At 54.3% G+C, this 27,030-nt stretch overlaps 4 protein-coding genes across 4 annotated transcripts; 1 reads left to right on the top strand and 3 right to left on the bottom strand.

Moving 5' to 3' along the window:
* Nucleotides 1–268: 268 nt before the first annotated feature.
* Nucleotides 269–3,455, bottom strand: V2A60_009764 (histone deacetylation protein Rxt3-domain-containing protein; the record flags this gene model as incomplete). The annotated part of the gene is made up of 2 exons (XM_083261028.1): nucleotides 269–1,607; nucleotides 1,675–3,455. The coding sequence occupies 2 exons, from the start codon at nucleotides 3,453–3,455 to the stop codon at nucleotides 269–271; spliced, it is 3,120 nt and encodes a 1,039-aa protein (XP_083117154.1).
* Nucleotides 3,456–6,835: 3,380 nt separating this feature from the next.
* Nucleotides 6,836–8,284, bottom strand: V2A60_009763 (alpha/beta fold hydrolase; the record flags this gene model as incomplete). Its single annotated transcript, XM_083261027.1, has 2 exons — nucleotides 6,836–7,914; nucleotides 7,975–8,284. The coding sequence occupies 2 exons, from the start codon at nucleotides 8,282–8,284 to the stop codon at nucleotides 6,836–6,838; spliced, it is 1,389 nt and encodes a 462-aa protein (XP_083117153.1).
* Nucleotides 8,285–8,913: 629 nt separating this feature from the next.
* Nucleotides 8,914–10,088, top strand: V2A60_009762 (uncharacterized protein; the record flags this gene model as incomplete). The annotated part of the gene is made up of 2 exons (XM_083261026.1): nucleotides 8,914–9,491; nucleotides 9,842–10,088. The coding sequence occupies 2 exons, from the start codon at nucleotides 8,914–8,916 to the stop codon at nucleotides 10,086–10,088; spliced, it is 825 nt and encodes a 274-aa protein (XP_083117152.1).
* Nucleotides 10,089–24,586: 14,498 nt separating this feature from the next.
* On the bottom strand, nucleotides 24,587–25,918 carry V2A60_009761 (uncharacterized protein; the record flags this gene model as incomplete). The annotated part of the gene is made up of 1 exon (XM_083261025.1): nucleotides 24,587–25,918. The coding sequence occupies one exon, from the start codon at nucleotides 25,916–25,918 to the stop codon at nucleotides 24,587–24,589; it is 1,332 nt and encodes a 443-aa protein (XP_083117151.1).
* Between the last annotated feature and the right edge of the window lie 1,112 nt (nucleotides 25,919–27,030).

Below are 27,030 nucleotides of genomic sequence, written 5' to 3'. Positions count from 1 at the left end.
ACGCAAAATAGAAGAGAAAATAAAATAAAAGACAAGAAGAGAGAGGATCCCCTTTGTTTATTCCATCGCCCCCGCTCTCCCGCCATCGTATAGGAAGGGAGGAGGGGAATGGAGATAAAACATCATAGCAATAATAATAATAATAGTGATAATCGTTTGAGAGGTTCAAAAGGGTCGCAGGAGAGATGCTTCCCCTTTCAACTCGCAAAAGCAAACAAAAAAGTGTTGGTACATGGTTTCCCCCCAAAAAGAAATGCTGCCGACCCGTCTATACTGCCACTTGACCCTTTGTGTCTGCGTCCTTGGATCTGCTGTGACTATCCTCGCCCTCGGCCATGTCCACGTCCATGTCGACAAGAACTTCCTTGGGCTTGGCAGCGGTACCGTCGGCAGCCGTGGCATGAGCAGCGGTGGCATGATTCTCCTTGTCACCCTCGCCCCCGGACGGCAGCTGAGGCGGCGGCGAAGCATCATGGGTGTCGGTGCCGTTCTTCTCTCCGCCGGCTTCGCCTTCTCTTGCTCCGCCGCCGCTGCCTTCCTCCGTCTGCTTCCACCAGCTGCCGGGGATGTCCCCGCGCACCTTGCTATTGCGTTCGTGTTCGAGCGCGCGTTGCTGCTGGCCGCCGCCAATGTTGCCCAAGCTGGCATTGACCTCGATCATGGCCTTGCGCATGCGGTCACGACGGGCCTGGCCACGCAGACGCGCCTGCGACTGGCCGCCGTTGGCGACCCATCGGATGCTCTGGATCATGTAGCTGACCCCGTCGTGCACGGCGTGGCGGCTGCCAAAGTCGCCGCCAAACTCGCGGCTGGTGAGGCCATATCTCGTGCAGCCCCCGTATTTGACGAGGCGCGGCACGATGAGGACATTGATGTGCAAGTCTCGGTTTGCTGGAATCGGCATCGGGCCGGATTTGGGGACCGACGCAATCACACCTTCAGAGGTGAGCTCCGTAGCTGGTTTCGGCTTCTTGGATTCCTTGGCGCCATCCGTCCTATCCAAACTAAGCATGGCGGTATCAACGTCTTCGGTCCATTCTCCCATAATCCACCCAGCATGGATGCAAGCCGCAACAACATCAGAGTCGTCCGTGTACACGTCAGTTCCCCACAGGAACGCTCTCGAGGTGATCTCCTCCCTCGCGACAGGCATGAGGTGCACTCGGGGAACCTTGATGGTCAATATGCTATTCTCCTTGCCCTTGATGCGTTCCAGCGGGAGGGGCTTGGGTGTTGAGGAGAATCCGCGGTTTGTTGAGGTTCTGGGTACAAGGCGGCCAGTCCTAATCTCCGTCTCATAAACAAAATCTCCGAGATGATGTCGAGGTTTGTGCGATATGGAATCCAGGACAGCCTTGGAAGTTACAATCGTCTTGGTCTTGGGCGGAATAACAGGTGCTTGTACTTCAGCGGGCTTGGGCTGGGGTGTGGAACTCTGCGCAGGCCGGCCGGGTTGATGATGATGATGGTGATGGTGCGCTCCAGTCGCGTTCTTGTCGGTCGCATTCTCGGTCGTCGGAGTGTTGGACTTGCCGCTCTTGAGTGGCGTTATCCCGACCAAGGGTGAGGATACCGAATCGGGGGCGTGATGATGGTGGTGATGATGACTAGGGTTAAATAAACGTCAGCAGTAGATCCAGAAAAGTGATGTCATGAAACAGAAGTAAACCATACTGATGGTGGTGGTGGCCTTTGACGCGCTTAGCGCCACGCCCAACAGGAGTACGTCGTCCGGAGCTCTCGTCGTCTGGTTTGTCGACTTCATCTTTGAGCTTTCTTCTTCGTGGCTTCTTGATGCCGTCTGCAGCCGAGGCATCGTCGTCCTTGGCTGCGGCACCGGGACCGGCTTGCCCGCTGGCCGCAGAGGTAACAGGGCTAGACGCGCCCATGTTGCCCACCCCACTGCCAATGCCAGCAAACATGCGTCCGAATTCACTCTTGATGCCCGGCTCGCCGGCGGGACCCGGCTGTTGTGGCTGGGCGCCCTGCACGGCTTGGGGGAGGGGTGACAGACGCCCCTTGCGGTTCATCTCTTGTACGCCTAAAAGGTTGCGCTGATGGATTTGGCCAGTGTGTTCATCTCCGTTTCTCTGGCGGGGAGGTTCGTACGGCGCGGGGCCCTGCGCAGGATTGTGATACGCCGTCGGAGGTTGTGGTTGTGGTTGTGGTTGTTGTTGTTGTGGCTGTTGTTGTTGTTGTTGTTGTGGTTGTTGTTGTTGCTGCTGCTGCTGTTGCTGCTGCTGGTCCTCACGAGGACGAGCGCCACCGCCAGAGTGCAGGCGCTCCATAGAAGCTCGGTCGGCGGGATCGTAGGGCTGCTGCGATGAGGGGCCAGTGGCAGAGGTTTGGGGATGCGGGTGCGAGGTGGGTGCGTAGCGATCCTGGTGCTGCGTGGGCGGCGCCGTTTGGTAAGCAGAGCCATGGGGCGGGTAGGGGCCGGAAGCGGGGGGGTATTCGGGATGGCCGCGCTGATGGTCCATGGGAGCACGATAATTGTGATCGGGTCCCTGACGAGACCAGTGTTGTTCTCGAGGCGGTTCACGTCGATCGGCTGGCTCTGGCTGTCTTGGGTAGGATGGCTGGTTTCGGGGGTTGAGCTCTGGCGGGCCGTGGCGCGGTTCTCCACCAGCGTATGCAAGCTCCCTCGCATCGCGCTCTCGCTGGTCGGGCCCGGGCTGCCTGTCTCGCTCCAACCGGTACCGGTCGTCAAAAGGATAATGTCGCTGCGTGGTGCGGTCCAGATAGTCTGCGCCGTGGCGAGCGTCGTCGCGTCGGGGGTAATGCTCCTCTTGCGGCGCGCGCGCCAGATCGATGGGTCTGGGAAGGCTGCCAAACGGCTTCGGCTGGCCGCCTGGCGTGCTGGGCGGCCCGGCCGACATCCTGCCCGGCTCGCGTCCGGACTCGGCAGGGGCGGACGGATGCCTGACATGGTAGGACTGAGGCGTGCCGTATCTCTGGACATCGGGGGTGGTGGCGTAGGGGCCTCGGGGCGACGGGGCTGCGCTGCCGCGCGGGTCGTAGTTTCGCTGGTGGTCGGGGGTCTGGGGCCGTCGAAAGGGGTTGAAGTCGGACGAGGCAGAGTGCATGCGAGGCGATGCATGGACGGACGGGCCGTACTGAGGCGCCGAGGCGGTCGGGGGCGCGGAGCGCGGAGAGTAGTGCGAGGGCGGAGGAGGCTGCGAGTCGCGCGAGGCCGGGGGCGGGCCGCCCAGCATGGACGATATCGACATGGAGCTGCCGGCGGCTGGTGAGGATCGCGCAAGCGAGTTCAGGGCGGGCAGGTCCCTGGCCGAGGCAAAAGAGCCGGGCGGCGGCGGCGCGACACCAACCTGCGACCGGTGCGGCGGCGGCGGCGGCGGTCCATAGCTGCCGGCGCTGTGACTGTGCTGGTGATGGGGCGGTGGTTGGTGTTGCTGCCCCAAATGCGGCGGAGGCGTCTGGTTGGGAGGCGGCATGGCAATGGCCAGCACCGGCACGTCAGAGATGGGCGGCAGAGTTGGGGGCGGCAAGAAGGGGGGGGAGGTCGAGGTCGAGGTCGAGGTCGAGGTCGAGGAAGGCTGGATCGATCGGGAGTCGGTCGCGGCGAGCAAGGCTCGAGCTGTCAGAGCACGAAGGGCGTCGCGGCGGGCAGCGCAGGGACGGGGGGGGAGACAGGCGATCGGCAAAAGACTCGGCGTCGACGACGGGCGGCGACGTCGGCAGCGGCGACGGCGACGGCGGAAGAGGGAGGACGAGGAGGATAGGTGATTTTACTGTGGCGGCGACGCGGCTGAGTTTGCAGGCGAAAAAGGGTCGATGCGCGCGAGAAGGCTTGCGTGATGAAGATGCGCCGTTGATGTTTGTACAAAGCAGATGCAGCAGTTGCGGTGACGGGTTGTGGCTGGGGCTGGTTCCAGGCGGGTTGCGGTGCCTGAACTCCAAATGGCGGGCAGCCGGGGTCTTTTTTGGGGGGGGAAGCCGGCAGAAGAAGGGGACTTTGGGGGAGAGCGCAAGAGTTTTTTTTTTGTCTTGTCTTTTTTTTTTTCTTTTCCTTGTCCTCGGATTCCTTTTTAGCGTAGGGCGGCGCAGAAGGGCCTTTTTTTTTCTGGCTTGTCTGACCCGATGATTGCCCTCCTCTGTCTTTTCTTTGGGCAGCCGTGAGTGGGCAGCTGCTGGGCAGAAGCTGGGGCCGCCCTCCTCCCCGGGACAGGAAAAGGCTACTTGCAGGGCTTGCGGACGCTGGAAAGCTTGTACCGGGATCCACTCTTGGGCCCGAACCTGTCCCGAACATGTGTGTTGCTTTTCTGGGGGGAGGGGAGGAGAGGGAGGAGGCTACGTCAGGTCAAATCTTGGAGACTGACGAGGTGAACATTTTTTCTGTGTGCTTGCCTTTTTTTTTTCTCTCTTTCAAAAAATGGACTCAACATCAGTAACCTTGGTCGTTGTCTTATTACTACAAAACACCTTTATTGGCATGTGTTCTTTTTTTTTTTTCGCTACATGCACAACGCGCCGCCTCCCCCGCTCAAACTGGCTGGGTGACTCCGCTCAAGCTGTTCGGAATATGTGGGGATCATCGCTCCTTGAGAACGCAGTACCAAAGAAGTAAAAAAAAAAAAAGAAGAAGAAGAAAGAAATAAAGCCGAGGGTCAAAGGGAAAAAAATGCCAACTAAATTAATTAAAACAATATCCACAAGTTGTATGGCAGCGGGACTCCAAAATCCAGGCAGACTAGCGGGCAGTCGCCACAGCCTGGGGAACACAAACCCGCCCGCCCGCGTGAGACAACTTCTGGACACGCGGCAGGGTCACGCGAAGATGGAATCTCCAAATCAAATCGACAACACAAAAACCCCGGCGGGCAACGACGAGGAGAAGAAGAAAAATTCAAAAGGGTATGCCACGCTGTCACAACGCCAAGGCCTCGGTACTTTTCCCACGAATATTTGTCAATGGTGAAATGGTGCATCAAATCGCGCAGCAAAAAGAATCTTGTCACCCATTCTTCCATCTCTCTCTTTATCCATGCATCGATACCTGAACTACTGAGTAGTACTTACGTGCCTAGGCTGCTAGGTTAGCTACCAGCTTAGTAGTTACCTAGCAGCATCCTAGGTACCTACCTGCTACCATCTAGCTACTACTGATACTTGTAAACCTATCCAGCTGAATCGAACCTACCTTCTCCCTCGCAGATCCTTCCACCTGCCAAAATCTCATCGAACAAAAACCATGACGGCTCGGCATTTCACTAGCTGCGCTCGGTCCGCTCCACCTCGTCCATTCCCCAGCTCCGGGGGGAGGTGGTGGTGGGCGTCACGCCAAATGCACATGCAGCTCCATTGCATGGTCGTTCGTCCGACCGAACCACAACAGCAAACTCTGTAATACGCATCCAAAGCCAGGCCAGCCCTGATACTCCCGAGCAAGTTGAATGTTGTCCGGTGTCCGGCTATTCCTGGCCTAGCCCACAGCCGCCCGGTCAAGTCTCTCGACCTCGAAAGGTCCGGTTATCCTGCACATTCTCTGCCCGATGAGATGGCTTGATTCACAACTTTGACGGACGGCGGCGCCATCCCGAGGCTGCCCGAACACCATCGCCAGACAATCTGGGGCCGGGCTTGTTTAGTACATGCGCCCTATCAAAACCCCACAAAGCAATCTTGTCATGCCAATGCAGACATCACCAGTGTGCTATGAGCTACACGGCCTCATTACCCCGGCCCTGCTGAATCGTTTCACGAAAACCCCCTCGCCCCCGCATTTCGCTGCATATGCGGCTCGCAGTGGTGAGACTTGTGAGACGTCATAGCCGGTTCCCGCCTTCACGGAGGAATGCCGCTCGATGCTCCGTTTTCACTCCCATTTTTTTACGAGAGAGAAAAAACAACAATTACTCGCCACGGTATTTGGAGAGTTCATCCCGCGAGCTGTTCGAGCCGGCTTTTCACCTCAAATTGGCCTCCAAACCGGCGCACAGAGGCAGGGCGCTCTCTCACTTCTACCTCATCAAAAAGCAGCCACAACTCGTATCACAAGTCCCCAAGATAGATGTAGACAAAAGTAGGCCACGATTTTTTTACGTCCAGCCGGCTCCCATTGTGCAAGAAATACCTACAGATCTGCAATCACCGTTATTCAAACGCCGCCGTCTCACGCCCAGAGACAGCTCAACTGACTTACACGCAGAGTGGACACCGCGCGACCATTGCCACACCTTTGACTGTGCAATAATTCACTCGCGAAATGAACACTCTTATTCTTGCAAATATAGATTGAGTTGGCTTGCATTTCCGTTGGAGTTGGCCCCTCCCCGCGACGTATGAATGAGTTCCGTGCGACGCATTCCTACGCCTCAATGATGAGACGTAAACAGTAGTTGTCTCGTTCTCGCGAAACGGAGGAGCACTCTTTCATATCGGACAGGCGTGTTGTTTATAGTACCCTGAATGTTCATTCTCGGCTTAGCCAGCTTCCTTTCGATTGCCTGAGAAGAGTGGCAATGCGCTCGACGGCCGATCTGGGAGCATCACGCACGGTGGTACCTGGATCCAAACCCACTCAAGCTTCTAATGAAGCCTCGATCCGAGCCGCTACGATGGGTCAATCACATCGGACACGCCCATTCTACAGTGCATCGCATTCAAATCACCGCCTCGCCCTTCAGACGAGCAACGGTAATCAGCATCGGCAAGAGTGAGCGCAAGCATATGCGATCAAAGATCCTCTAAATTGACCATGGATTCCGCCTTCGGCTTTCTATCGCACTCTTTACTAGTACCCTCAATATACGCAAAGAAGTAATTTGAACGCTGGTAGCCCAGCGTGACCAGCCCGGGATGGAGAGGTCTCCTTTTACTTGCTGTCAACAGTCGGAGTCTCTGCTTCAACAACATCCGGCTTCTCCGCTGCGGCAGCCGACGTCTCTGCTTCAGCCAGCTTCTCTGCTCCAGCCGGCTTTCCTACTTTGGCGGGACTCTCTGGTTCAACAATAACGAGGTTGTCTGATTCAGCAGCCGCATCCTCGGTTTGGGCAGCCACATTCTCAGTGTCCGCAACCACGTCATCTTGCGGACGTTGATCCGGCTTCCCTCGGCAGCTAATTCTCGTAAAGACCGTTTCCGGGACCCCGAATTTGATACTCCACACGAGGTCGTGATCGGCATCCTCGACGCCGCTCGTCTTGTACGTGATGACGCCCTCCCCGCACCGTTCTGCCGCCCAGCAGCCGTCGAACCACGTCGGCCCCTGCTCGCCGTAGTCGCCCACCATGGAGTCCGTCTCGGCGTGGAACGCGTCCACGGTCAGTCGCCGCCCGGACGCGCGCAGTGCCTCGACCAGCCGCGGCACGTACGCCTCGTAGTCACCCCAGTCGCTCCAGCCGGCGCCGCCTGCGACTCCTCCTCCTCCTCCTCCCGACGCCGCCCGCGGCGCTTTGCCCATCATGAGCACGGCGTCGACGCCCATCCCCTGCAGGTTCTCGCTGTACGCCTTTGACAGGAGCATCGGCCGCAGCCGCATCTCCCTCTCGCCGTCCGCCGTCGTCGGCTCCGATACCGCCTCATCCTGCTGCTGCTGCTGCTGCCCCTCCTCCTGGCCCGCTGCGCCGACGCTGCGGGCGACGACGCCCAAGAGGCTCGATACGGCGGACGCGCCGGCGCCGAGGGCCGGGTTGACGGTGCTCTTCATGAAGCGCGCCCAGGTCTCGGACCAGCTAATCACGGCCGCGGGCATGCTCTGGGCGAGGCGCATGGAGATGACGCCTGACTGCGCGGGCGGGATCCACGGCCCGGCGATAGCGAGGTAGGGACGCTCCGGATGCAGAAACTGGGGGTGGTGTAGGATGAAGTCGAGCGCGTAGACGGTGCCGGCGCTGTGACAGCCGACCGAGACGTGCTTGATGTCCAGGTGAGCCAAGAGCGCCGGTATGGCACCTGCAAAAGAGTGTTAATCGGCGCAAAGGCGTCTGTCGGCGTTCAAGGGCACGAGCGTACACTGCCAGACCCGGAGCCTGTCCTGCACTTCAACCTCATCCGTGCCGCCGTACCCGGGCCTCTCAATGTTGATGATGCGAACTTTGTGTTTCTTGGCAAGGTCATCCTTGGCAATGTGCATCCAGCGGCTGCCTAATAGAGGAGGGAAGAAGAGGAAGACGTTCTCCTCTTCTGGGTTCTCTTCGTTGCGATAGCCATAATCCGCGTACGTAATCTTCAACGCCTCGGGCCGTCCCTCGACGGTGTTCTCGGGGAGGCGATATTCCCGACTGAATCTAGGGTCATCAAACAACGGCTCATTCGTCGTCATCTTGGCTAGCTGTTTGATGTTGAGGAGACGGCGGGGACGGGCCGTGTTCAGTTGTTTCGGGCTAGCCAGCTTAGTGCCCAATGTGAGGCGACGAGGTGGGTGGCCACTGAGCCATCCATCGAGCAGTCTATTGGGCGACACAAGAACTCTGCCGTGAACATGAGCACTTGCATTTTGCGGACCTCCTGATGCCCGCTTCAATATTGATTCGATATGGGCTGTACTGACATGAATTGCAATTTTACAAATGGCGTCACATACTTGGAACCTCTGTCAATATTTCCGCTGTGTGCACCCTACCCTACAGGGATCGGAGCCAATATCCGAGCATGGATACCCGCAATGCCTGCACCAAACGGATCTCCGTACGACCGAACAGAACTCAGCAATTGGGGAAAAAGCAACTACATCCGTCACTTCTCCGATAGAAAAGAAACACAGGCCTCAACCGCTTAGCTGATCAAGGCTCGGATTGTTTATCGAGCTGCAAACCAAAACGTCGAAACGAAAGCCACGCCAACCTCTCACCAACTGAACGCCAGACGTTGCGCATAGCCGCTTTTCAGAGGCCCTCTTTGTCGTCAGTTACCACGCAAGGAAAGAAAAGGAAACCCAGGGAGCCTCTAGAGATGGGATCGTCGGACATTCCGCCAGCGTCGGCGCCGCGGTGGCTCATTCCCGTGTCGACGCTGTGCCTCAGCGCCGGCGTGGGCTTCTGGATCCTGTGCTACGTGCTCATGACGCGGCGCGCGCTGCAGACGCGCGCGACGCCGATGCCGCTGCTCGCGCTGGGCCTCAACCTGTCGTGGGAGATGGTGTTCGCCTTTTACGTGACCGAGATGCCGATCGAGCTCGCCGGCTTCGTGCTGTGGTTGCTGTTCGACCTGCCCGTACTCTACGTCACTGTCACGCAGGCCCGGCACTCGTTCGCCGCGTCGCCGCTGGTGGCGCGCCACGTCGGGCGCCTCCTCGGCCTCGTCTTCGTCGCCGGCCTGGCCGCCAACTACGTCTTCGCGCGCTGGTGGCTCGCCGTGCCGCACAGGGGCCACGGCCCCAAGGACGGCAAGCCCTGGTTCGGTCTCGAGGCCCGGGACACCACCGAGCTGGCGTGGTGGTCCGCCGGCGTGGCGCAGTTGATCCTCAGCATCTCGTGCGTGTCGATGCTCCTGAGTCGCGGGCACTCGGGCGGCCAGAGCTACGCAATCTGGTAAGTCGCCCCCCCCGATGTCCCCGGCGTCCTTCCCCCCGACCTCCCCCCGACAGCCGTGGTGTGTACATGGGTATGTGTCCGCGTACTCAGTATATTAAATATACGCAAGCCGCTTGCGTCGTTGAGGGCGTGGATTGAACAAGGTCATGTTCGCACTGTGCGCCGAGGGAGGTCTCACCTCGTCCTTACGAGGCGCAGCGTACCCTTGACGGCCAACAGACAGGGTCTACTTGGAGGTACCGATGTGTCGGTAAAACTGGAGTGGCGGTATTCCCAAATACAATCCCAATAATTCAAGAAAAAATGACGTGGGGGTCAAAACTGACATTGTCTCGCCAACATTCTAGGTTCTGTCGCTTTGCTGGCACAGTCATGGGCCTGCCGGTAACTTGCGGTCTGCTCTGGTGGTACTGGCCCGAGCCTCACGGCTTCATTTTCCACCCGCTATCCTACATCATCATGGTACCCACGTTTGCGTGCGACATTGCGTACCCATTCATCCTGGCTCATGTTCGAAGGACGGAAGAGGTACTCCCGAACGGCATGGTGGTTGCGGGCGGTGGCGACCCGACAGGCAGCAAGAAGAAGCAGTAGTGGACTCGACGAATGGGGCACGCAAGAAATCGACCGGGAGTTTCTTGTTCCAAAAAAATCCAAAATGCCAATATATACACACGCTGAGGTGCTCGCACATCACTATTAGTATGCATATTAACAAGGCAAAGGCCCGACCGCACAGCAACAACGAGGCGTTGGCAAATTAGCTCCGCAGCCCGATGGCACCGAATATGCCTGGTCGTATTAATAAATGTTACTGTACCCGCTAATCAATCTCCCGACCTTTTCCTCGAATACTGGGTAAACGGTTATTTTCTCTTGAAGAAAGAAAAATAGACTGCTGCGCCTCCACCTTTGCGACTCAAGGATTTGGACGCGACTCCTGAATTGCTGCCATTTCGGCCGTCGCAGGAAAAGAGGGCATTAGCCAACTCGCATGATGAACCATCTGTCCACCGGTACTTGCCGGTGGCTACTTGCACGCCCCCAAAAGTATTCGCACAAAAAAAAAGCGAGGTGTCACGTAACACGAATAGCCAAAACCTGGTCGTGAAGGATTCGAGACCGGGCCTGAGACAAGTCGCTGCTATGGATCGGCCTTGAGCGTAAATTCACGTGTTCTGACGACACAGGATTTCTGGCCCGAAGAGCAAAAAAAAAAGGGCTCAAGTTTTTATCTGGTATATCAGCCCTATATTTGTGCTTGTGACGAGAATTCACCCTTGCAGGTCAAACAAAGACAACGGTGTGATGGGGTGCCCGCCGCCGCCATGCCTGACGATGCAGATCACAGCGGCGCCGTTTCTTTAACCACTAACCACACCATACCATAATACGCGCAAGTATCCCAGCAGGGCCATGCTTAGGGAGGAGAGCATGTACGGGTCTGACGGTGGCAACCTCATCACCAACAAGAGGCGTGCCTTGCATGCGGTTCTCGTGTTCAGGGTTGACCGGCAAGGTCGGTAGGCAGCACTGAGTACTCTTTTCGGGCCGCGAATGGCCGAGACGAGCGAGGAACGAAAAGCTCGGCAATAGCTCGTACAGTCACCAAGAGCCCTGAGGTCATTGCCGCGACCAGAGAGAGGACCCTCGTCCCACCCCCTCTTCTGCAGATCGGTAGATGCTTGTACACCGACGACCCCCACGGCTCATATGCAGAGAGGACGTCGACTTGATCCAGGAGTCAAGACGCTGAACGAAAAGGCGTCAGACGAGCTACAATGATGCCGCACAAGCGCGGCTGATGATGCCATGAATCTAGGCCTCCCCCCCTCAAAAAGCCAGCAGGAATAATGCCTCACTGTGACGGCTTCTGCTTGCTGATCGATAGCGCAATGGCTTCCTTGCCTACAACAATCCTGGTGCTGGTACGGACTCTGCCGCTTGCTCGTTTTCGTGACTACCAGTACTGAACCGTTTTGCACCCGCCAACGCCCGTGATGTCAACAGTGAGACAGGTGTGTGTGAGCCCGCGGGTTCCGGGCGCGCGCGGTCGGAACAAGGACGTTCTCAGCGTTGACGGTTTATTATCAGTATTGACAGGGAGTCTTGGGCCTCTCAAGGCCTGTGCACGTACGTACATGAAGGACCCTCTTTGCCTCTCTCCATCTTGCATGGCTGCATGGAGAGGGGCGGGGACCTTTTTTCCCTTGATGCATGCAAGCATGTTCCTGCATTGGGCTCACAACGGATAGACTGCCGAGGGGGGGGGGGGGGGGCGTTCCGCCTCTTGGACGGTCGGGGGGGTCTTTGTCGTTGCAACACAAGCATCTCATGATACTTGAGTCACATCCTGAACCAGTCTCGCGATGGCTCGACTCGCGTTAGAACAAAAATTAAGATTGAATGAGGCAATCAATTATGCCACTTGCTGGCTTTTGTCCGACGTCAGATGAGACACCTGTCGCTTCGTCTGGGGTAAGGATTGCTGCTGCCAAAAGGTTCGAGCCCTGCGTCGAGTCACATGGTCTACCAGGTCTGCGGCTTGCGCTAATTTTGTGGGGGAATTTCAACACACAGCCAAAATACGTGTAAAAGAAACGGGACGCGGCCCCCCCCTGGCAGCTCCGGCGTTGCGTTTTCTCGTCTTTTGTCCCTTATCGGCGATGGGCGTCGTCGTTGCATCGAGACCATGCCGGTATTAGTACGGTTGTTTTGGTCTCTCAAGCCCTCTCAACTCACCCTCTGCAACTCCACTCTTGGAGAGGGGGCAGGGGGGGTTTGACGACATCATGACATTGCAGGCGCAGCTCTGTGCCTGCAATGCCCAAGAAACCAATGACATTCTGGGCAGGATCAGCAGCTATAGCCTATAAGCGGGCAGTGGATCGGAATATTGGGGGCTTGCTATCTGTCACCCAGCCCGCTGTCATTGATCGGAAGTCTGCTCCATCATGAATGCCCGCCTGTCCAAGGAGACGGAAGCCAAAACTTGCTACGGGTGGATTACACCCGATTTCTTGCCTCTCTCTGTTTGGCCGGAATTCTCTCCAAGGAAACTCGCACCCTCCCCCTCCCCTCCCGGGCGTCTTTGGTGTCATGTACAAAATCGCACACGCATTAGCGTCGCCGGGGAAGAGAAAAAAGGTGCTCAGTGCACCTCCGTATTGAGTAACTTTTTTCTCTTGAACACGACCGTCTGTGCCTTTCCTGCCCGAAGTGGGGGGCGAAAGGGGGTGAGATGGCCAGATGAAATGTATTAAAAAAACGCTCGCTATTTTCGTTGAGGCTAACGACCGGTGTCTGCTCCATACTTGCACGGGACATGTAGGCCCTGAGACGATTGAAGCTTGTATACGATGATCTGGCAGCAGCAGCAGCAGCAGCTGCTCTCTCGTCTGCGCGGCTCCTTGACATTGCAACAAGGCTCGGCCCTTCCCGTCCTAATACTTTTTCTTAGGCTTCCGAGATTTATTAGTTCCCCTTTGCGGTTGGGGGGGGTTTTGCTAGCTTGTCCACTTCCTCCTCCGCAAATGGAGCCGAGGTGAAGGAAGCTTACTGGTAGTTGCTCCGTACAGAATGACTTTTCCGCAGTAGGGCGAGTTTATTTTGGCTATCAAGGTTGCCAAGCTTGGGCTGGTCGACCAAGTTTGGCTGAATATCGAGTTGAGTGCTGGGCTTTTACTTGGCAATCTCCAAATCTGAACCAGGGAAGAAAAAATAACGTACGCATCGTTATCAAACAACCACCACCCCCCTTCCCCCACGCACAGCGAATTTCTCCTAATTACGCTGCCAGCTGCCACTAACTACTCCGTAGTTGGCTGGGTTTGAACGGTGGACTGGGCCTGTACTCGGAAACGAGGCTTATTGATTGGTAGAAACAAAAGTTGGCTACATGGGGTTGATGGATTTCTGACCAGTACATTGAGCGGACCGGGAACAGGGGGGGGGGGGGGGGGGGGGTTGGAGCGAGGACCTCGGGGATGCGGATGGCCAAACATGCACTGCAAAGGAGCCGGGTTGATGATGATGATGATGTTGATGATGATAGGAAACTCGACGGGCTAGCAAGCGGTAAGTCGGAACGCCCGGCGTACCAAGAAACTACGGAACGGGCTGATGGACCATTCCCTCGGGTCCCTAGCTGTCGGTATTGCCCTCCACTCTTTTCCCCCTACCTCATCTTCCCCTTGATACTGGTAGAAAGAACCCTGACGTGCAAAGACCAACTTTCCCCCCCTGGCGGCGCGCGCCGGTTTTTCTTCTGGCTGCCTGGCTGCTCGCTGGTTGGTTGCATGTTGAACAGTTTGCTCGGAACCCGATTTCATGGGGCGGAGCACATGCAAAGGCTCTCGCTCTCTCTACTTACTCCCTTCCCTTTTCCCCTCCGATGATATCCCTCTGGTGCCGGCCGCTCGGGACAGCCTCGGTGCAGCGGACTTGGCCGAGCACGACAAGGTGGGAACAGTATAGTATAACCATTCCGCCGGTAATTTGCCCCCCCCCCGGCCGGCCAATTCTTGAAGTCCCGACATCCGAATGGAGATCCTGTTGATGACAACTCATATTTTTTTGCCCCCTTGGGTTCCTTTACCGGGTTGCTGGGCGTACAGCGGGATCTTTGCTTTCTAGACTGTCACAAGGGTTTTTTTCTTCTTTTCTGCTTGTAGTTTTGTCGCAAAGTTTCGCTTTTCTAGATTTTCAATTTCGAGAGCTGTCTCGCCAACCCCCCCTCCCCAAACAAGGGCCGCAGCAACAGCCAAACAGAGATGCGCATACATCGGTCTACCGACTGGGAGCCCACGTGTACGAGCCATACACGATATTGGCGCTACGGTGAACGTGTGAGATCTACTTAGTACTACTAGCTCCTATGAAGCGACGACTGAGACAAAAGCGCCTCGCCCCCCCCAAGAAGCGAGCGACCCTTCTTTCTTAACCCCCCTCCCCCCGGATTCTATCATATTTGAACATGACAAGTCCTTTTTTGTTCTTCCAGGCAACTGGAACAAACAATCCGATCAAAATTCTGTGAAGGGGTGCATGAAGAAGAAAAACAAAAGTCTAATGAGCCTTGATAACTCCGCAACACCACCATCCTCGTCCAACCACATGCAGACAGTGACATTGACGTGCATGCAGCCTACTGGTAGTCGAAAATACGCCGCGACTACGGAGTACCATCGTACAAGATGGCCCGGCAGTGGCCGAGACGGGAAAATCTTGTGCATATGAACTTGATTCAAATACGTTTTTTTTTTTGGACTAGGAAAGCGCGCGACAGGGGGGACGTTGGTGGCTAGTCTTCTTTCCTTTATCCCACGTGCTTCCCAATCATGATTCCTACCTATGCACACAAATATGACTGATGGATGATTTGGGAGGCTCACGAGCCACTCACTCTATGGCTTTTGGTGAGAGGGGGGCGGCAGGGCGCTCCTTTTTTTTTTTTCCTTTCTCCTAGTATTTTCTTGGTCCTCGAAGGGAAAAAAATTATGAATTTCCTCATTCGTCTGAAATCGATGGTCAGAGTTGAAACTGTGGGCGTTGTTGTCTCTTGTCGCTCTTCGCCAACTAACTAACTACATACTGATACCTAGAGACTTGCCCCCAGCGGCCCAGCCCCCCTGGCCCTCCTTTGGGCCCCCCCTCCCGCCATGCATTGGGTCCTTTGTTGTGGAGCAAAGAGAGTTTCCAGGAACCAGAATGACGGGTTTACTGTGTGGATATACTTGATATTCGACCTGAGAAAGCGGAGAAGGAGGGGGGGGATTAACAGGGAAAAAAAGTACAGAAAAGAAAAAAAAGAAAAGAAAAAGAGAAAAGAAAAGAGGGCGGCAAGAAAAAAAAATATGATGATGCGTAGAAAGACAGAAAGCCCCATCTGGCCCGAGTGTCAACGAACCAACCGATGATGACGGCAAGTACTGAGTAGACTTCTCTTTCCTCCTCCACACAAACCCAATTTTTTTTTTCTTTGTCCCAGGACATTGGATGGGCTGCCCTACGAGATTTGGTTGTCGGACAATCCCTGTGTCTGTGTCCAACCCCCCCCTCCTCATTGTGCGCTCCGGGCGTTTGGCCCGCCCTATCAGTACTTACTTGTTCTCTCCGCCAGGCTAGGTTAGCCAGTTGAGGATAGGATGGGCTGCACCTGAGAGATGTCGAGACATTTCTTTTCTTTTTCTTTTTTTCTTTGATTAGTGATTCCCATTGTGCGATGCTCTGAACAACCAACGCTCATCATGATGAAGGGGGCGGTGTAAAAACGAGTGACATGGCGGCAGTGGGTTGGCCATGCAAGCTGGGCTGCTACGCAAAGGCGGGTATCTTACGGCTTCCAAGCTATTTACGGTGAAGGCCAGTTCAAAAAGAGTTGGCTTTACTGGTATAGGTAGGTAAATGACTGCTCACTACCCAATTTGCGCTCGTTCTTTTTTTTCCCTCGCTTCTCTTCTTTTTCTTTTCTTTTTCTGGGGCGAGAGGAGGGGGGAGTTCTTCCCTTGGTCCAACACCAACGCCATACTGGTAGTTACCGATGGGAATATCTCTGCTTTCTTGCAGGGGTGAAGGGGGTGGGAAAGACAGTGGTCCCAAGCATCTGACACTTGATTGACAGGGCAGTAGCTAACGAGCTAGCCGACGTTTGCGGGGAAAGACAAAATAAGTACGGATAGTTGTAGTTTACTGGACTCGAATCAAAAAAGGAGACACGAGCGACCGCTAATCCAGGTTCGTGGCGCAACTGAGTCAGGCTGCTGTGAACCGCTCGGACTCACTGACTGGCTGACAGATTGACCGGATGGGAGTTTGCCCTGTCGTTGTTTCTCTTTCATCTGGTGTTTTGCCAGAGGCGTAAAAATAATAATAATAGAAAAAGGGCCAAAACTTGGAGAGAGAGAGAGAGAGAGAGAGAGACGACGGTGGCGTTGGAAACGAGGAAACGAAGCTTCACCGAAAAAAAAAAAAAAAAAAAGAGGTTACCATGGGTACAAAAAAAAGGAAAGGAAACCAAGAACAGAACAGAAAAGAAAAGAAAAGAAGCAAAGAAGAAAAAGTAAAGAAAAAAGTAAAACGGAGATTGGGAGCTGGAACTGGTTTGCTCAGCTGCTCGGGGCAGATCCCTCATTTGTCCATCCCGCACGGCACAGTATATGCAAGCCATTCATCATGAGAAAAAGGAAAAAAGAGGGTTCAGAGAAGAAAAAAGGAAATATATTAAACACACACACACACACACATCTATATATATATATACATGACAATGAGGCTTACAAGACCACCATAAGAAAACTACTGAGAGAAACTAAATAATAATAATAATACATTTTTGGACTGCAAGTAAGCAAGCCACCAGCCCATTGTTGGCCGCTCTCACACACCCCTCATCTATTTCTTTAAAAAAAAAACCTTTGGCGTTTACACTCTTTTTGCGAATTGTTTATTAATTCAAGCCTAGTTTTTGTTTTTTGGGCGCCAGCCCGTTGCATACCACGAGACAAGAATGAAGCGTGCGTGTGTGTGTGTGTGTGCCAGACTCGTGCATGCAGCTACAGGGGGGGAGGAAGACCTTAACTGAGGGACGGACAGCAGGTACCAGTACCTACATACCTAGGTGGGTGGTTGATTAATGAATCAGCAGGCTGGCTGGCGAACATGCATGAAGCAAGGCACACCGTGAGTGAGGGTTGAGAGTGAGTGCATATGAAAAGATGAAAGAAAAGAGAGCGCCAAAGTAAAGCAACCTCAAGGCGCGACAATGACTTACAACGACACCGCAACGAACCATGAACGACCTTCTCGCCCATCCCAGCCAACTAGCCAAGCCAGCCCGCTGCGGCACTCACACCCTTTGCTGGCCCGCCCTCATGGTTTGTGCCTTGGACAGAGAAGGACACCGAACGAATATGCTCCTTTCTTCAAGAAGAATAGCCATCATCATAGCTAGTCTAATATTTTCCTACTCCTTCTTCTTCTTCTTTACGCTGCAACTCTGACCATGACGAGAAATTCCCTCGCCCCTCTCCCTTCCTCTGGCCCCCAAACTAATACAAACTTGTGTGTGTGTGTGTGTGCTCGGCTTGTCGCGACATTATTACTGGTACTGATGCTGTGCGTTGTCAGTCTTGGGCGTCATCCAAGACAGGGGAGGATAAGGAGAGGGGGGGGGGTTCGTAAGGTCACTTGTTCAAATCAAACAAAGCACGACATCAAAAACAAATGATGAACCCTGAGCCAAGTCATCATCAGGCTAAGTTCGGGCTGTCGGGCAGAAAAAAAAATTCATATAAATTTTTTTAGGTCCCTACCTCATTCTCTTGAAAAATGTCATCATTCATGGCTTGAACTTGATCCTGTCCCTCTTTGGGGGCCCAACACCGCCGAACTCGGCACAACTGTGACTGGCAAGCCGACCCCAAACAAGACAGACAGACCGAAAGAGAGAGTGTGTGTGAGCTGGGGTGGCGTCATCCCGTCTGGAGGAGGGAGGAGGGGGGGCATTACACTGCCAAACTGCTCATGACCTGGGGGTCTGGTGCACATGGGGAAGGGGAACGATTTTTTCCTTGGGTACTTTCCGAGACACGAGCTTTGTGTATGTATGCGCGTACATGTCTTTTACCTTGATTTTTTTTGCCTTTTTTTCTTCTTTCTGTTTCTTTCCACTCTCGGTACAAAAGAAAATAAAAAGTATACATCGAGTAAGTAGTGGTTCAAATGTTGAACATTCTTTTGTTATTGAGAAGAATGAAAGAAGAAACAATCAAAAAATAAGTTCGATCTAACCGGCTGAAACACGGGACGGGAACATAGGCAAGTAATAAAAAGAAACAATTTTTTGGTGCTAAAGATGTAAAAGAGGAAAAGAAAAAAAAAAAAAAAAGGACGGGAGCCCACCACCATGGCGCAACCAGGTTGCCAGGCAATTATGCCCATGCACAGTTCAGTTCGTTCCTGGCAGGTCATCAAGGCAAGGAAGAAAAAAAAAGGAATAAAGAGAAAAAAAGAGGGCGATTTGGCAGTGTTTGTGACGACAATGACCCCCCCCCCCCGGGCCCCCCTGGCCCCTCCCCCACGCTCGGATTTTTGGTTGTCCTCTTGGTTGTATTAGATATTTATATATAAATATATGATATACATGAATATAGGTCATTTTTTCCACTCAAGGTAATTCCTGTATCAGCAGCACCGACTCTCTCCATTTGCCCGAGGGAACAATTTTTCCATTCTGACAGAGATAGAGGCCGTGTGTTTGTGTGGCTAAGAGCTTGATTTTCCCGCCTGGTGGGTTCGGCGGCGGCTGCCTTGCCTCCTCTGGCTGTCTACCGCCTCCCCCCCCTGTCCACAATGGAGGCGTGCGTGCATGACATCTCCACGCATGGATCTATAATAACTCGGTTTTTCTGGGTTTATGGCCCGTACGCCTGGGTCGGGCTTTCTCTCATGGGGTCTTGAATAAACTCTGGGGAATGCACCAAGACGGAAGAAAAAAAAAAAAACTGTGGGTTGCAATGTGAGCCATTCAAGAGAGGACGGAATGTAGTCGTTTTATCTCATTCTCTTGGGAAGGATCAACTAGTTACTGGTATATTCTGTTTTGCTAAGAAAACTTGCGAAAATTGTAAAATCTTGGTTCCCATTCTTCCGTTATCCATTGCTAGATCTTTCCTAGAGTGCCTAAACTATCCTGTTCTGTGGTGTCCAATCTTGTTGCTCTCTCCCTCTCTCTCACCGCTTGCTCGCGCGTGTAACCCTTTCCTTTGTATAGCCGTGTGTCCCGATTGTTGAAAAAAAAAAAGAACGTGATCCAAATAAGGATAAATCTCAAATAAACGCCCCCAACAAGATCCCAAATCCGATATAAAAAACAAGATTGAAAAGTAAAAATTTGTTGCTTGCAGGAAGCAGCAGCAAATGTCGTTGCTAGAGGAGCGAGGAAAAAAGGAGCCGAAAGAAGATATCAGTGTATATCAAATAGGTTTGCACCTCTCAAGAGGACCTCGAAGAAAGGCCTCATTCCTTCGGGAAGTGGTCTGCGCAGTGAAGGAGCAAAAAAAAATCGCCGTTGTCGCTGTGTCGCCGTATGTATAATGCCGTATGTTTGTTTGTGTGCGTATGTGTGCGTATGTGTGATATGTGTGTGTGTGTGTGTGTTTGCGTTTGTGTATCTGGGTGTTTAGATAGTCATGCGGGAGGAGGTAAAGCTGATGCTCGAGGTCACATCCAAGAGGCGATCCCTTTTAGTTTGATTCGGTCGCTGTACCGCTCCACAGATCCCATATTCCTAGGCTGGTATCTGGAACCGATGCGATGAGGGCTGGGTAGGACGCATTATCAGCTTGGCCCACGGAGGGTTGCTAGGGAATTGACGTTCTCGGCAGGCGGCTAAAGAACGAGCAAGTTAGATGGGCGATGTATTAAAGACTTGCTTGTTGGGTTAAAAAAACGTACAGCATAGCTCATCGCCACTAGTAACATTGTTAGTACAAACATCACGGCCAAGGGGAAAGAGGGAGGATCCATGTAGAGACCGGCGGACGACGTACTGGTATTGTTTGCAGACTATGGTCGGAGGACACCGCTTCTCAGTCTCGATATACTTGGGGCACCAAGACTGCACGAGGTGGTAGTGGTGCTGGCAGCTGAGTTCTCTCTGAATAAGAAAAAAAAGAGGAACGTGGTTAGAATAGCTTCCAGGACGAAAAAAAAAAGCGTCAAGGGCGAGATACACACATAGATATAATTGCACATGGTGTCGTTTGTCGTTTGTGTTGGGCGTGTAGAAGGCAGATGGATGTGAGAGGAACGCAAAAGGAGAGGCGCAAGCTTGAGGGTGAGGAGAGCAGATGGATATTTAAGGGCCGGGAGAAGGGTTCAAAGAAAGTTGGAGTAACAAAACGTTTGATGCTGCTGGTATGCAAAAAAGAGGTTGGAGAAGACGAGGATTGTGTTCGCTGCAGAGAGAGAGTATATATTTGTAGGGTTGGGAAGCAAGACGATGATGATGGGCAGAGGTGGAGTGGAGGCTACAAGGCTATATAAAAAAAAAGAGTGAGTGAGAGAGAGAGACGGGCAGACAGAAGAGAGTACTTGCAGAGAGTCGTTGCTGGAGGGGGGGTGTCGGATGGGATGGGCGTGCGTGCGGCCGCAGCGGGAGAGGGGAAGAGGAGAAGGAGGTTGTACCAGTAAGGCTGCTCGGTTTTGAGAGGAGAGGTTGTTTTAATTTTTTTTATTGTTTTATTGTTTTACTTATTTTTCCCCATTTGCAGCCCGCCCATCCGGATTGCAGAGATGATTGGTCTCCATGTCGAGTCAGACAGAGTAATTATGTGTGTGGTCTGTGTATTCTTTTCTGGCACGAGCCGGGGGGCGTGGTCCAAATAAGACGCCGGAGAACGAGAGGGAGAGTGAGATGGCGAGCGAGAGAAGGTAAAGAGAGAGTGAGAGGGGATGGTACAGCGCAAAAGGCCTGCATCCAGCAAGGTCAGGACAGGGCAGGCTCATGGTCATGGGAGGGGGGTGGGCTGGGTCCAGGTACTGCCAACCTTGCTAGAATTATTTGTTTAAAAAGAAAAAAAAGACAGAGAGAGAGAGGCAGGAAAGTTGGTGGGCTAAATTCACACAGTACATGTATGCCGAGTTCCTAGCCAGTTCCAACTGGGGTGGGAAACAATAAACAGACAGCCCGCCCACCCGCCCAGGACAGACATGGACATCATCACCACACGCCTCCCCTGCTGTCCTCCCCTCTAACCCCCCCGGTATCCAACACCCCCCCGAAAATCGCTTCTCCGGGCAGGACAACTTGCTTGGGGGCAAGGAGAAAAAAAAAGTTAAACCCAACAGAACATGATCGCGGGCGGACGAGCATGCTCGAGCCACTTTCGGTAGAGGAGGGATACCAACAAGCACCTGTGTCCATGTTGTTCCTCGTGGGTCGGCCCGTTTACCACCAAAGCCATGGTGTGTGAGTGCGAGCGTTTGTTGCTGATCAACCGCAGCAAGGCTGGGGTTTGGCAGTGCCATGCAGCGCGGTGCAGCGCAGTGCAGCGCAGTGCCGGGCAGTGGGGGCCAGCCACCGGGGGGAGGGGGGGCTTGAGGCTTGCTCTGAAGCCGTTTCTTGTCCGTACAGCGCGGCAGGCACTGTTTAAACACTGTATTCATGCTGAACCTGCCGAACTGTACCCAGTACTGTACTGTGCTGTGCCGTGTCCTGACTGTTCGCTCGTCACTCCACACAGCCACACACCCCGAACGCCGTCCCCCCCCCCCCCCTGGCCTCTTCCAGCCAGCGCACCTTGGCTTCACAAAACTCACCACCAACAGCACCCAGTGCCAGCCAAACGCGGCTGCTAATACCACCTGTTTGTCCAACCCCTGCTGAGGTCACATCCCCGACTTGCAACAGTAATACATCGACCATCTCTCATCCGTAATCTCAATCTCGACCATCTCTACCGTACAGCATCGGCCATATATCAACCGTCCATTAAGCATTTCCGCAGAGGGCATCAAAAAGCTTTCGTATTCTCGCCGCCCGCCTGTACGACCCAACTCCCCCGCCGGCGCAACCAGGCACAGGCCGTGGCGCACAAAAGCGTACCGCCCCCAACTTCTTATCATCGCGGTCTAGCAGCAAAAAAAAGTCATCCGCTCCTCGCCGCCGCCGCCTCGCCGCCGCGTTGCCGTCAGTCTTTGCCAAGTACCGAGCCCCAGTTCAGGCCTCTTTCATCATTCTACAAGACATCAATACTTTGCTTCTTCTGACGCATGCCCTGGACGCCCATACTGCCTAAAAAAATGCCACCATCAAGGGACATTGGCGGTCCTCGCACACCCCCTGGCTCATTTGCGCCAAATGCGAGGCCTCCCCCCCGGCCATGCGAAAGAGTACGCAAAAATGGCGTGGGATTAGCATTGCGCTAGCTTTCTTCTCTTCGTTTCTTTTCCTGGGTCTACAAAGAACCGCCCTGCGTGACTCTTGACCGGTCGGTCGGTCGTGGCCACGTCCATGATATGCACGTACTGCAGCGCTGCCCAACAGGGCAACTCGCTGCAAGGGCCCATGCCACCAGCAAAAGTGATGCGCACGAGGATGTCCTCGCATGTCATCTGCATCGACGGCAATATCAAACTTGATTGGACAGCCTGGAATATCCGTATTCAGCGAAGAGGGCTGACAGATGCTGTCCTGCAACCTCTGGTCCCTCCCCTGAAGCACGACATGAATACTAGTAAGTATCAAATCTTGACGGGTAAAAAGTTAAAAAAAGACTAATAAAAAAAGGTACACCCTCGGGCACCGAATCTACCGACCGATGGTCCTTTCGCTTAGAAGCTAACTAACCAACTAACGTGACTAGTAGCCGTTTTCTCGTGCTGCCTTTGTATTGGGCGCAACACCACCCTAGTGTCTTGAGACCCCGGCCAAAGTTCATGTGCCGAAGAAAAAGTCGGGCCATTTTGACGAAGGCCGCTCGGATAATCGCGCCCTACATCGCCGTTTAAAAGTCGAAATTTCCGTAGTAGCCCCAGTTTTGACACGACGATGCGAATGGAAACGGTCCTTGGGATCTGTGCACAGCCAGCATTATCGTGATAGGCGGCCCATCTCCTCCAGCGGCCAACCAACCAGTCCGCGCCTGTGCTTGACGAGCTAGACCAACTCAGCCACATTATCAGGACCACAGAGGTGCCGAAGAAGAAAAAAAGGAATAGCATCACCAGCTTCGGCAATGCCTTTGAAACGCAGGCCAGTCCGGCCGAATTCGCACCAACCATGCATGCATGCACCGGCCAGCAGCCGCTCGGAGCCGCCGAGTCCCTACAGACCTGCTTGTTCTTGCAAATTCCATCTGTGCGCTCAATAGATCAGGCGATTGGGAACGAAATAGAGCAAAATCCATGCTAATAATAGCCATGGTCGACTATTACCCTGACACCGTTGGTTTGGCCAACAGTCTAATTTGCTTGACCGTTTGACCAAGAGCCAAGAACCTCCTCGTCGCCCTCCTTTCGGGCCGCAAGTTGGTGCCTGGTCCGTCGCAGATGTGGGCTTTAATAAATGAATATGCCCGTCGGCCAGCACACAAGCAACAAGTGGCAATTTTCTCAACTCTATTTCCAGTCTCTTGGCACAGCAAGTTTCTCGGCATTGCACGACTACGTTGTGTGAGGTCTTCTTACTAATACGGTAACAAGTTTGCTTGGCCGGTTGAGCAGCCCACTCTACGTCAACGGCACATAGTAGCACACCGACAACATACTTGGACCATCACTCTGCATTACGAGACAACCCGCGGGACAATCTACAGCACCTCGCTGTACGCCACTTGATGCGAGCCGAGGCTATCAATGCCAGGCCCGACCAGCCATCTTAACACTCTGTCGTTGCCGACTCTGCCTTGAGCCCTCGGTGGTCTTGTATTCAATTACTTGGTTCCGGCAAGGACGCGTTCCAAAAGGACAGTCCCTTTCTGACATTCCTGGACGTAAATCCGAATCGAGCCAACCAGCACACTGGAAGCTTGGTCCCCATAGCGGGGTCCTGCCCGTGTGGAGGAACCAGCGGACGGGTCGGCCCATACGCCATTCGGTACCAAGTCGCCTCGATGGCTTAATATAGGAAGCCTCTGTTGCTCGTTCACTCACCAGCACTGGGCTAGCTACGATGGGGAGAGCCTTGCAATTCCAAAATACTCGTGGTGAGCTGACGCCATCAGCAGTGACGAATAGACTGACCGACGGGCCACTCACTGATGAGCTACTCGAGATGCTGCATGTGGTAGCTCGTGGGGGCCACAAGCCCGAGCTACTAATAGTCTAGTTTAACACTAGCGCCGGCTCTGCTGATTCCGGCTGCGCAGGGCGCACCTTTGGAGTCGTTGGCCGCGCCCGCCCGTCGCCCGGTACAGCTCCACGAGTGCACAACTCTTATGTTACGTTTTTGATCGACAGTTGACGACATAGATACAGTTGGTGTTTTCAAAGCTATATACACGAAAAAGCCGAAGAAAAAATCTAAAGCGCAACCCGAAAATATGGCTAAATGCACCAACGCCGTTTCATAAGCCAACCCAAATCAGATTTCATGCAACAGCCACAGCTCCCACTAGGGCGTCCATCGCGCTGCTATGCGCATTCCCGATGGGGTCATAAAGCGGACCAGCCCACGCAACGCCCAGCTTGTTGGTCTTGCCGTCGCGGTCTTTGTCCCAGATGGCGTCGGCGTTGCGCGTCAGGAACGCCTTGATGTCGCTGCTGGGCGCGACCTCGTACAGGTAGCGCAGGTTGCGGGCGTAGACGCCCTTGAACTGCGCGCCGTCGGCCCCGCAGCGGTCCCCGGTGTGCTCGCACCCCTCGACGAGGATGCCGTTGCCGTCAACCAGCTTGCGCATCGACGCGGACGCGAGGCTGCCCGCGCGGTCGAGGTAGCCGCGCCCGCCCGTCGCCCGGTACAGCTCCACGAGCCCGCCGAGAACGACGCCCTGGTTGTAGGTCCACGTCGGCTGGCCGTTGTTGCGGCACTGGGCGTCCAGCCCGTCGTTGACGAGGCTGTCGCCGTTGATCATGCTGCTGTTGGCGAACCACGCCCACTGGCGCTCGGCGATGCCCACGTACCGGGCCTTGTCGGCGGGGACGCGGTTGGCGAGCGAGGCGGCGACGGACAGGTACAGCTCGTTGGCGATGGCGTTGACGTAGGTCCGCGCCTTGCTCCAGTATATGCCGCCGCCGCTGCAGTTGGTGGGGCCGCCGCCCTGCATGTCGTTGAAGATGCGCACCGCGGAGTCGAGGTACTCTTGCTTGCGAGTGTAGTCGTAGGCGTGGATGAGGCCCAGCGCCCACCAGCCCTCGTCGTCGTAAAAGTCGTTGAGAAAGTCGCGAAAGGCTCGGGGCTGGACGGCGCGGGCGGCGGGGACGGCGGCAGCAGCAGCAGCAACGGCGGCAGCGGCGGCGCCACGGCAAGCGGGACCTTGGCCATTGACACACTCCTCCGTCTTGATCATGCCGTTGCTCATGTACGACTTGGTGGTGACGACCTTGACGTCCTGCGCCCGCGACCACGTGTTCCGGATCACGTCGGAGACGTTGAGGCTCTCGGCCTCGACCGGGCGCAGCCGCGCCCAGTCGGCCAGCGTCGTGAGCGCGTTGCCGCTGTTCCACCACGCGCGGTCCCAGAGGCCCGTGTCGCGGTCGTACCAGAACCCTTGCAGCGCAAACGCGGCCAGGGCGACATGGTTGGCGTAACGCTCCGTGGCGTTGTCGGCGAGCTTGGCAGTGGGTAATGAGGAGGGAGGAGAAGAAGAAGAAGAAGAAGAAGAAGAAGAAGGGGGGCCGAAGGAGGTGGTGGTGATGGTCGTTGCACTGGTGAGGCCCGCAGCCAGAACCGAAGCGGCCGCCCAAATCCGCGACAGAATCATGTTGGAAACCCCCAAACAGCCTTCTTTTCTATAAGAATATGGATATAGACGTTTTGGAGCAGAGGAACAAGAAAAGAACAAGCAAGAAGAGAGAAGGGAAAATGCTAAGAGCAGGCACGCATACTTGCGTCCCTTGGTACACCTGGGGAGGCAATTGGAATCTCGTAGTTTATATATATATATATGTATAAATCTACATCTATTTCTACAATAATTATAATAATTATAACTACATTTATACTCAGACATGTCACTTGTCAAGCAATGTGTCTTATTAGTGGATTCCTTTCATGCAACAACTCTTGTTTGCCTAGAAGTGTCCGCCCGGCGCGAATCCATCCATTCCTTCGCATGACGGACTAGTTGGTCAGTCTGTCAGCTCATCTCTCTCTCTGTCTCTCTGTCTCGTGAACTAGTTTCGTAAAAAAAAGTCAGGAGCTGACATGCTCACGTTCTCTTTTCTTTTTTTTCCACTTTTGGAAATTGCATCAGATCGTTCGTTACCGCTCCGAAATCCTTGGGCAGCTTGGGGCAGGTCAGGCGGGAGGGACAAAGGTTGTCTCTTCACCCCCAATGGGATTGGATCGAAACCCGCGCCGCAGTGTTGCTGCCTCCCCCTTTTGGCAATTTTTTTCACCCCTCTTCTGCATGATTTGAAATCTCACTTGTATGATCTTAAATTGTCGAAACGGTGGCGTTTTTTTTTTCTTCTTTTCCTTTCTTCCTTTTTTGCTTTCTTGCTTGCCTTTTAAATGAACATGAGTTGGTTTTTGAAACAGCACATCGTACAATTAACTGTCTCGCGACGGCTTCATGCTGATCAGGACGGGAGGGGGGATGGCCAGTCTCCATCTGGGCATAAGACAAAACGAGAGAGAGAGAGAGAGAGAGAGAGAGATCAGCGGCCCGGCCGGAGCGCGCCGTTAGATCCATCTATCCCCGTCTCTCCCCCGGCGGGCAGCCAGAAGGCGCAAAAAAACCGGACATTTTAGTCCGTTCCGATGGCTTGTCACAGTTGAAACCCTTGACTCCTTCTCTTATAACTAAAGAAGAAAAATAGTTGCTCGGAACCTTTATTTAAAACCGAGAAAATAAATAGCAGCTTCTTTACA

Source organism: Cordyceps javanica, chromosome 7 (genome assembly GCF_051103115.1).
Source record: "Cordyceps javanica chromosome 7, complete sequence".
Lineage (NCBI taxonomy): Eukaryota > Fungi > Ascomycota > Sordariomycetes > Hypocreales > Cordycipitaceae > Cordyceps > Cordyceps javanica.
Note: the sequence above shows the minus strand (reverse complement) of the source record. Positions and strands in the feature narration are given on the sequence as shown.